General features: G+C 40.2%; 1 protein-coding gene across 2 annotated transcripts; it reads right to left on the bottom strand.

The window, feature by feature from the left end:
• Positions 1 to 4,478: 4,478 nt before the first annotated feature.
• On the bottom strand, positions 4,479 to 9,601 carry LOC148068029 (tubulin alpha-1A chain-like). 2 transcript variants are annotated; one of them, XM_087803596.1, is made up of 4 exons: positions 8,774 to 9,601; positions 7,294 to 7,507; positions 6,135 to 6,283; positions 4,479 to 5,874 (listed from the first exon to the last, which is right to left on the bottom strand). In XM_087803596.1, the coding sequence occupies exons 1-4, from the start codon at positions 8,789 to 8,791 to the stop codon at positions 4,897 to 4,899; spliced, it is 1,359 nt and encodes a 452-aa protein (XP_087659722.1). In that variant the 5' UTR covers positions 8,792 to 9,601; the 3' UTR covers positions 4,479 to 4,896. The 2 variants fall into 2 exon arrangements, with proteins under 2 accessions (XP_087659722.1, XP_087659721.1); XM_087803595.1 differs by lacking the exon at positions 8,774 to 9,601 and adding an exon at positions 8,405 to 8,762.
• Positions 9,602 to 11,027: the final 1,426 nt, after the last annotated feature.

The raw sequence follows: 11,027 nt of genomic DNA, 5'->3' as shown, positions 1-11,027 counted from the left end.
TATAGAACCTAGCTTCTCCACCAGCAACCACAGCAAGAGCAACACGAGGGACAGAAGTGTCAGAGAGCATAGAGAACCTTGTTCAGTTGTTAGTTCTGCAGCCTCACCATCAGGACCACAAAAAATGCCTCCGCAGACAAGAGTCAAGTTGATGTTTGTGACCAGATCGTTTGTCTTCATGATCACGTTCATCATCATCCCAGATATAGTTGATAGTTCAGTGTGGGGGGTCCAGAGGTGGATCATAGGAATGAAGTCTCAAAAGTCTTTTCAAGATCAGGGAAATCAGATGTTCAATCACGTTGAACCAGTACAGCTCCTCCCTCTCTGGAGCAGAAGTTCATTCTTGGTGGAGAGTTGTTGAGGTTGAGTTCTTGTTTGTTCAGCTCAGAAAAATTGCTTCAATCGTAGGTGTCACCAATAGGGAACTGGACCAAAGTTCCTGGACTAAAAGCCAAAAATGCGCCATTGTTGACCAAAATTCTTTGTTTCCATCTCCTCGTCCTCTTCTCCTGCCACACCCATGCACTCCAGCCAGTGGCCAATAGGGAGCTATGATAGGACCCTAGAACTATTATGATCGTTCTAGTCTAAGCTCTTTCAAGTCTTTAGGTTGATTCTTAATTAGCTGTATCAAGCTAGCTCATAATATTAATAATATTAATGCTAAAAATAATAATAGTAATAATAATAGGTAATGAAGCAATTACCAAAATAAACAATTAAATGAAAAATAAGAGAGGAATAATCTAAATGAAGAACCAAAACTTTAATTAACTAATTAAAATATTTATAAAATCCGAGATAAATAATACAAAAAAGTAAATTAAGATATTAATAATAAAAATGATAAAATTGAAATTAATGGAATAATTTGAAAATAAATGCAATTAGATCTAATCACATATATACTAATTAATTAAAATTATTCAAGTCAAACAATTGTCAATTAACAACTTATTATTTATTTATTATTATTTATTTAACTTCCTAATTAGTTGCATACTGTATATATATATATATATAGCACAATTGACAAAGAGGAATAAGAGTGACTGTCTAAAGACCAAATACAACATATAACTTAATATTCCTCCAATAATTTAAAAAATAAAAATCCAATCCCTAATTTACTAAAAATAATAAAATAGTAAATTTATGACTAATTCTTAAAATAATAAAATGTAATTTAAAGTAATAATTATAAAATTAAGCAAACAGAATAAACTGCAATTGATTCAATTAATTAGTAATTAAATAACTACACCAATTGAGTCAGAACAAAAGTCAATTAAGAAGTAAACAAAGAGCAAACCAGCAGGTGGCAGCATAGCAAATACAACACCAAAGATCAGAAATTGAGAGTAGAAGAAGAGAAAACAGGAACTAGATATCAACAAATGTACACACGTGCAAGCAGTCAGTGACACACTTGTTTTACATAAGCAGTATTAGCTTTAGACAAAACACCAAAAGTTACACTCAATGTGACCAATTGTGAGTTGATCAATTGACAATGTGAAATAGGAAGGGAGGATGATCAAGATCATTAATACATACAACAGTGCGCCAACCATCAAGGTTAATTGTGTTATTGTTATTGAACACTGCAGAAGAAGGAGAACATTTAAATGTGAGTTGGTTTGTTTTTCTTCTAAAACCAATTATACCACTAATTACCTGTATATTCTCATATATACCTTAATTAAGAAACAGGATTAATAGTAAAAGTCAACAAAGAATGGTACTCAATAAAGAGAAAAGATAATTATATCAAACCCAATAGTGAATAGAATTCAAGATGACGTAAGAATGTGTGTGCGTTTAGAGAACACATGAATACAATGGGAGGGTCAGTGAAGAAAAGAAGGAAGTCTTAAAAGTTCAACCTCCAAGCGAAACCACTCCCACAAACAAGGGAAACTCTTTCGCAGCAAAAAAAAAAATATTCAAAAGATAAAAATATACAGACACAGAATATTTAAACAAACAATATGTCATGACAATACGACGACAACAGTATTTTACCAAAACAGGTCAGAGAGACACTATGCTACGTGGAACGAGACTCTTGACCAGCCTGTCGTGTCTAAAGTGTCGAAATCAGATTGGAGAGCCTCTCGATCCGTAATCAGTTTCAAAACACCCTGGATAGGAGACCGCTCAACTCATCCATTCTATTTCAACCCCCGTCGAACTAACTCTAAACTAATCACCAATGAGACTTTATCCATCACCGTGATTGTTCGGAAAATTAACTAGCCCTAACTATACTGCCAAATAGCTGTGGAGCCTCTCGACACAGAAACACAATGAGATCTAACTGGCCTACACACCGGCTGGCAGAGTCTTCAGACCAGGATATTGGGAGAGACCCACTCAAATCCCACATATCCCCAAATTTATGATGGCTACTTGGCTTACTGAAAAAGTACATCTACCATAATCACCCATTGGCCAAGCATCCTAACTAGTTTAAGAATCAAACGTCAGATGCCCTGTAGAGGGAGCCAGCTACACTCCACCCCTACTCAGAATTCCCAAGGGTTACCAGGTCGTGTAACCGTGTCCTCTGCCTATCAATTCAACATAAATTCTAATCAACGTTTTTTTCCTTTTTGTCAATGATGCTTTTTCTTCCCGGGACACGATAATGTCGTCTACACTTAAAACAACAAACAAACAACAACTGACCATGCAATACCCCAAAAAAACGAGCATCAGCTTATGAAAGCACTATTGAAATATATAATCTAAATTTGTGACAGAACCAGAGACTTACGTTTATTCTTCCAGGCAACCAAAACTAATATAAAATGTATATGTAATCTTTCCTAACCAAAATATAAACTTAATTTTAGATTATAGATTATAAAATCTATGTAGAAAATAAGATAAAATCTTTCTCACCTGATTCTTGAAGTAAGGTATAGTGGGATCCCTGGTTGCCTGGAGAACAATCAGCTCATAGTTCGTCTCGGAATCGAAAAGGCCTTCAAACCATCAGTCCACGCCAAGGGTCACGTGCACCAAGTTATTAGGGATTTTTGTGTTCCGATGAACCGACCCTCCCCAGCCTCGTATGTGGTGATGGAATGAAGGACAGACACATGGATGAGTTTAAGAAAAATGCTCGTTTAGTGAATTAAGCAAAAGTCAGAGACAAACTTACGTGAACACGGGCGCTAGCAAGCAGAGAGATCTATCGCAGACTTCGGATGCCAGAACGCAAAGATCAGACAAAATGGTGGATCTTTATAGTAGAATATTCAGGTTAACGCCTCTAGTCAAATGTGAATGTAGGATTGGTCAGTAACTGTAAACACTTGATTCTAAGATGGCCGTCGCACGTGATCGTAGTGGAAACTTACCAAAGGTTTGTTGTTTTCTAGAGAGAGTTTGTTCTCAGCTTCTTGCTGGACTGTTGTGTCTTTCAGTGGGAGTTTTCAAACAGGTGTCCACAGATTTGCTGGGAGTCTGGGATTGTTTAATCTTTCTGTGTGTGCAAGGCTTTGTGACCTCGGCCTTGTGTTGCAGTCAGTGAATGCAATGCAAGAATAGGATTATTTAATATGAATTAAATATAAAAGATTATCAGTTAATGAAGTGACTATTTGAAATGTGTGTTAAATCTAGATGATTGATTACAGTAAAGTTGTCATTTCCTTACACCACTGATTGACTGAAGCTGTTTTACTAATAACACACAACTGTAAAATGAAATACAAACATTCGATTTCCGAAATAATTCGCTTTTTAAATAACAAAAATGTTAGAATATTCCTCTTTCAATAACTCATTCTACCAGTGAGTAGTTTATAAACACCTCAGTATTTATTTAGTTTTCATTTCGATTTTTTTTCTTCCCGATTTAAATCAATTATTAAATGTACATGAGCGAATTATTTCTGAACTCGAATGTTTGTATTTCCTTGTTCAGTTGTGTGTTAATATTATATTATTATTAGTAAAACAGCTTCAGCCAATTAGCAGCTTCGTCACATGTAGCGAGGTCACTTCCTGTTGGTGTCAAAGTCACGTGTGTCGTCAGACCAGGAAATGAAAGAAATCGATTATGTTTACGAACATCGTCACGGGAACGGAACTGAACCAGAAACTCTCGTTTTACTGTGAATTGTCTCGACTTTTACACAACCTGCTGCGTTCAGTGCAACACAGCTCAGCACTGACACCTGCCGGTTGGAATATGTAACTGCATGTTTTAATCCATCGGAGACTGTAATGTTTTTTTTTAATCGAATATTTACCACCAATAAAGGCTGCTTTTATCACTTTGATCTAAGACAAGCTTTCAAAGTGACTTTCTGAATATAAGGTTAATGTCTTTTCAAGTGATTTGCTTTTGAAAATTTAATTTTTAATTGTTTTTTTCCAATAGCCTCAGAAAATACAGCAATTTTTCATGAAAAATAAAAAATAAAAATACAAATTACCAATACCAAATATTACCAGTGATCCAGAATTATAGAGGTTTAATGAATAGTGTAACATTAGTGTATTATACCAGTAATGGTTAATTTCCATCATTTGAGAGCCACATTACCTGGGAATTAAACACATTCTTTACCATTTGTAGATACTTAAGAGTAAGAAAGTTCAGTAAATAAAGCAACTAAAAGTCCATTTCCAATTCCAAGCAGCTTTACTTTTGATAGTTTTATTGTATTTTCATATACATCCTTTGATCTAGATTACCAGCAAGACTGGATCAAGAGAAAGTTTACTCATCACCCAACTATCAACTGAATGATGGCCGCTGCTCCGGTAAGATTACTTTTCATTTGGTAAGTTCAGGAGGAGATGGACACGAAGATATTTTGCAAAAAATGTTATTTTTGAAAACCATGTGACCAGAACGTGGCACTTTAACATGTTTCAGCAGCTAACAGCTTCTACGCTGTTAGAACTCATCACCCCCCCCCCTTCGACAGGGTCGGCACAGAGTTCCTCGTATTCCTTCTCCAGCGCTGTCATGTCTTCTCTGGCCTCGGTGAACTCGCTCTCATCCATCCCCTCGCCCACGTACCAGTGGACGAAGGCCCTCTTGGCGTACATGAGGTCGAACTTGTGGTCCATGCGAGCCCAGGCCTCGATGATGGCGGAGGTGTTGCTCAGCATGCACACTGCCCTAGCCATCTTGGCCAGGTTTCCTCCTGGAACCACGGTGGGGGGCTGGGAGTTGATGCCCACCTTGAAGCCGTTGGGGCACCAGTCCTGGATGCTGCGTCTGGCTTTGATGGCGGCGTTCACGTCCTTGGGCACGACGTCTCCACGATAGAGAAGACAGCAGGCCATGCATTTACCGTGACGAGGGTCACACTTCAGCATCTGGTTGGCGGGCCTGAAGCAGGCGTTGGTGATGTCGGCCACGTACACCAGCTCGTGGTAGGCCTTCTCTGCGGAGATGGCGGGGGCGTAGGCGACCAGAGGGAAGTGGATACGAGGGAAAGGCACCAGATTGGTCTGAAGATCGGTGAGATGCACATGCAGGGCTCCATCGAAGCGAAGAGAAGCGGTGATCGAAGACACGATTTGTCCGATGAGCCTGTTCACGTTGGTGTACGAGGCCCTGTTGATGTCCAGGTTCCTGCGACAGATGTCGTAGATGGCTTCGTTGTCCACCATGAAGGTGCAGTCGAAGTGCTCCATGGTGGCGTGGGTGGTCAAGATGGAGTTGTAGGGCTCCACCCCGGCGGACACCTCGGGAGATGGGTACACTGCGAACTCGAGCTTGGACTTCTTGCCATAATTGTCAGCGAGTCGCTCCATCAGCAGGGAAGTGAACCCAGAACCAGTGCCTCCACCGAAGGAGTGGAAGATCAGGAACCCTTGCAGTCCAGTACACTGCTCCGCCTACAAGGAGAAAGTAGAGTTATCAATTGCTTTGTGATGTCTAAACTGGGCCATCAAATGCTATTCTTCTTTAGTACCTTTTTTGTCATAATAGAATACCAAGAATAAGAAGTAACCCTTCATAGACAATGAAACAGTATAGTAACTGTAACTGTCTTGTTATCCTAACCCCTACCCTTACCCTTACCCCAACCCTATGGGAGAGTCAAACGTTTAGAACTTGTTGAAGTACACGATCCAACACCATTTTGACCTCTTACCAATATACGAGTCTGGTCCAAAACGGTGTCGATGATCTCCTTCCCGACGGTGTAGCGACCTTGAGCATACATATTAGCAGTGCCTTGATTCCCTGTGATCAGGTGGTCAGGGGGGAACAGTTGACGGTAGGTTCCTGTACGCACCTCATCTGGAGGGAACATGAACAGATTGATGGAGGTGTCAGTTCAAGTATATATCTGTAGTATTGTCCAGTACTTGACTTTGGTGTTGTGATAGTGTAGTAACAAGGATATATGTGTAGTATTGTCCAGTACTTGACTCTGGTGTTGTGATAGTGTAGTAACAAGGATATATGTGTAGTATTGTCCAGTACTTGACTCTGGTGTTGTGATAGTGTAGTAACAAGTATATATGTGTAGTATTGTCCAGTACTTGACTCTGGTGTTGTGATAGTGAAGTAACAAGAATATATGTGTAGTATTGTCCAGTACTTGACTCTGGTGTTGTGATAGTGAAGTAACAAGTATATATGTGTAGTATTGTCCAGTACTTGACTCTGGTGTTGTGATAGTGTAGTAACAAGTATATATGTGTAGTATTGTCCAGTACTTGACTCTGGTGTTGTGATAGTGTAGTAACAAGTATATATGTGTAGTATTGTCCAGTACTTGACTCTGGTGTTGTGATAGTGTAGTAACAAGTATATATGTGTAGTATTGTCCAGTACTTGACTCTGGTGTTGTGATAGTGTAGTAACAAGAATATATGTGTAGTATTGTCCAGTACTTGACTCTGGAGTTGTGATAGTGTAGTAACAAGTATACATAGTATTTAGTAGTTATTTAACAATGATTTCAACCAGTTGTAGGAACACTAGCGCCATCTGCTGGCAGCACGTTTGGTTTCAAGAATCCTCCTGCTGCTGAAAATACACCTGTGAGTATATGAACATATAATGATAATAAATATATAAAACTTTTTTCACAACGTTAACGTCACTAAGATGGAGTCGTTTAGTGTAGAAAGAGTCTATCGATCCATACTCAGTTTAGTGACAGTTTAGTGTGTATGGAGCACTACATTTACATACTAAGAATTGAGACGCACTTATGCACTAAACATACTAAGTTGAAGTACACAAGTATGTGATTTGAGACACACTAAGGCCTCGTCGCCCCTCCTCATCTACGGACCGACCTATGACTGTGGGCTCCAGGTCCACAAAGATGGCTCTCGGGGCAGGTTTCCCGGCTCTGGTCTCATTAAAAAAATTACTGTAGTAATCTTCTTTAACGTTCCTGGACCACGTCTGCCCGTCAGTCTGGACCCCATGTTCCAGGCAGTACAGCTCCCAGCATGCAGTGCCCATGTTGATGCCGGCTTGGCCAACATGTATCGAAATACACTCACGCTGCAAAACACGAGGAAAAAGTTTAGGTTTTTAAACGAGAGAATTTTTAAATATTTATTTATTATTATTATTTATTAATATTATTAATTTATTTGTAGAGCGCTTTTCTAGACCTGGGTCACTAAGTGCTTAAAAGATTTTAATAAAAATACACTTAAAAGATCAAGATAACACTGAGAAAAAAAGCACAGTAGTCCCAGAAAAATCAAAGCAGAATTATTGATCATTTTTACTCTCACAGGAATTATGTATCTAGATAGTTTTAAATTGATGATTGATACATTTAAGCAATCAATTTATTTTAAATTACTAATTTAAAAAAAAGGTTTCAAACAAATGAATCAAACTATTCCGAGAGGATGATAAACACACAAGTGAACACAATACACGACACACTTGAAGGATGTAAACTAGTGATGCCAACGTGTCAATGCTGCACAGCTGTAGTTTAATCCGACTGAGGCCTGATGAAAACCGTTAACTTAAGTAAATTGGCTCGATATTGACAGATTCGATCTTTGCGCTCTAATACCTCTTTATACGAGTTATTAAAAATAACAAAGCCCGATGTATTTTGATCACTGTTACACTAGCTATGTACTACACCCTCATTTTTGAAGAAAACATGTGTTGATCGCACGTAAACAGCAACAATAGCGTGATATATGACCATTTCTGTATAATATTTCCACATACATTTTGTAATAGCTTATGAATTTGGTGACCAGAGTTGTAATTAAAGCTATTACAAAATGTATGAGTATTGCATGAAAATATTGATTTAAAGAAGAAATTAAAACATCTAATGTGTAGTAACATATATATGGAGGCCCTTCTTTAATCACATGAACATGGTGACCATAAAAACTAAAATTAAGGAGTTATAAAGAAGTCAACCCTTTTTCGGTGTTCGTCTATTGGAGGCCGGTCCCTTATACGCCGCCTCACTTGCCGTCTGCATAGAGATCCGTGTATTTTATCAGGACAATATGACGAAATATTAACGTACATATTAACTCTGATTAGAAAAAGATAATATTTGTAATTCAACACCTTAGCGTTCCCGAGTTATTACCGCACAAAGATCGAATCTGCCAAAATCGCGCCAACTTTACTGAAGCTAACGGTTTGATTTAACGCCGCGTTCAAAACTTCTAACAACTTTAACTCAACGAAGTACATTTCTTTAAACATTCAAACGTTTAAAAAAAACATCGAATCCATCACCAACTGACGTCATTGAAAGCGAGGGATTATTTTTCTTACCGTAGTGTGCGACTCCATCGTAACGCGAGGAATGAGACGCAACCTCGTCCAGAGGAAAGGGAACGAGTCGACAAATTGGACAAGAACTTGAAAATAACAGATGATATCGCTGACGAGCCGGAGTCGACGCTAATGGCGGAGCTAACGAGCCTCCGTGAAGAGAGAAGGCCAGAGTCACACCAGACAGACTCTGACTAAGGTAAGGTAAGGTAAGGTAAAACTTTATTGATCCCTCAGGAGGTCTCCTTCGGGAAATTGTTTTTTCCAGTAGCCAGCAATTTTTCATAAACAATAAAAAATAATACATAAAAAATTAAATAAGAACAAGAAAATAAAGAGAAAGAACAAGATGACACAATCTAAGTATAAAGATAAAGACAAAGAACATAGGTAAAAGAAAACAACAAAGACAAAGGATACAAAGACTAACATGGAACAGAACATCCAGATACTCTCACTCCACTCCTGCCCCCAAACTCAGAATTGTACAATTTAATAGCCCGAGGGATGAATGAGTCCCTGAGTCTATTTGTTTTGCACCTGGGTAGGAGCATTCGTGCACTCATTCTGCTTCTCTGCTCACTGATGACAGTGTTCAGAGGATGACTGTCATCATCATGATGGACAGTAGTTTGTTCAATGATCTCCTCTCAGCAACTGTCACCAGTGAGTCCAGCTTCATTCCAACCACAGAGCCAGCCCTCCTGATCAACCTGTCCAACCTGTTGACACTCCTCTTGGACACATTTCCACCCCAACACACCACAGCATAGAACATGACACTGGCCACCACAGACTGGTAGAACATGCAGAGGAGCTTCTTGTAGATGTTAAATGATCGAAGCCTCCTCAGAAAGTACAGTCTACTCTGAACCTTCTTATATACATGGTCTGTATTGCAGGACCAGTCCAGTTTACTGTCCATCCACACACCGAGGTACTTATAGTTGTCCACTATCTCCACCTCGTCGCCTCTGATAGACACTGGACGTTGCTTTGTCCTGGACCTCCCGAAGTCCAAGACCAGCTCCTTGGTCTTTGAGGTGTTCAGCTGCAAGTGGTTCCTCTCACTCCAGTCCACAAAGTCACTTATCAGACTCCTATACTCGTCTCCGCTGTTGTCCCTGATGCATCCAACAATGGCAGTGTCGTCAGCATACTTCTGGACGAGACTCAGCTCTGAGTTGTAGCAGAAGTCTGAGGTGTAGATGGTGAAGAGGAGAGGGGCCAGTACTGTCCCCTGAGGTGCTCCTGTACTGCACACCACAGTGTCAGACTTGATATCCTTCAGCCTGACTACATACTGTGGTCGATCAGTAAGATAGTCCGTAATCCAGGAGACCAGACCAGGGTCCACATGCATCTTAGTCAGTTTGTCCTGCAGCAGAGTGGGTTGGATAGTGTTGAAGGCACTAGAAAAGTCCAAGAACAGGTTTCTCACTGAACCGCTTCCTTTAAAAGGATTAAAGGCGCCGACGAGGACGGCTGCCTCTTCCAGTAGCTCCGCAGCAATTTCAAAAATTTTCTGTTTTTTATTAATTTTTTTTTACTATAATTTTTTAAATGGATTCTTTTGAATATGGAGAGAATCGTCTTGTTTACTCAAGAGAGGATCTACTGTCGCTGAAGTCAATGGCACGGGCTGGAGATCGCCACGAGATCCCGATCGAACTTCAGCGCCGGTACAGAGGCTGTCGGGCAGGCAAGAGGCTAAAGGCTAAGCTAACGGACAATCGGAGACGTCACAGACCAACGATCCCAACGATCACGATGGGGAACGTCAATTTACTGACGAATAAGATCAACGAGCTGTCTGCCCTCAACAACCAGCGGATCTTCAGAGAGAGCAGCTTGTTGATCTTCATGGAGACGTGGCTCACGCAGCTGACTCCCGACGCACACGTGGAGCTGCCAGGTTTCAGCTCCGTCAGAGCGGACAGAGACGGAGACGCGTGTGGGAAGCACAGAGGAGGAGGTCTGATCATGTACGTGAATAAACGCTGGTGTAGTCCGGGACACGTTACGGTGAAGAACGTCTCGTGTTGTCAAGATTTAGAACTGTTGGCTGTCAGCATGCGTCCATATTATCTACCGCGTGAGTTCAGTCATGTGATCGCGCTGTGTGTCTACATTCCTCCGAGCGCTGCGACTGCATCTGCCTGTGAGAAGATGCACACAATGACAGCTCGACTTCAGAATCAACATCCTGACGCGTTTATCATCATCTCTGGAGACTTTAATCACGCCAACCTGG

Source organism: Callionymus lyra, chromosome 12 (genome assembly GCF_982586985.1).
Source record: "Callionymus lyra chromosome 12, fCalLyr1.hap1.1, whole genome shotgun sequence".
Taxonomy (NCBI): domain Eukaryota; kingdom Metazoa; phylum Chordata; class Actinopteri; order Syngnathiformes; family Callionymidae; genus Callionymus; species Callionymus lyra.
The sequence above is the reverse complement of the archived record's forward strand: the minus strand, read 5'-3'. Positions and strand labels throughout refer to the sequence as shown.

What these genes read in the sequence shown, in the direction of transcription:
- LOC148068029 (XM_087803595.1), bottom strand. Translation starts at nt 8,518, where the DNA reads ATGTACGTTAATATTTCGTCATATTGTCCTGATAAAATACACGGATCT. An exon ending in CCTGGAGCCCACAGTCATAG is followed by an intron (nt 6,284 to 7,293) that starts GTCGGTCCGTAG and finishes TGTTCCCTCCAG; the next exon opens with ATGAGGTGCGTACAGGAACC. An exon ending in TGGACCAGACTCGTATATTG is followed by an intron (nt 5,875 to 6,134) that starts GTAAGAGGTCAA and finishes TTCTCCTTGTAG; the next exon opens with GCGGAGCAGTGTACTGGACT.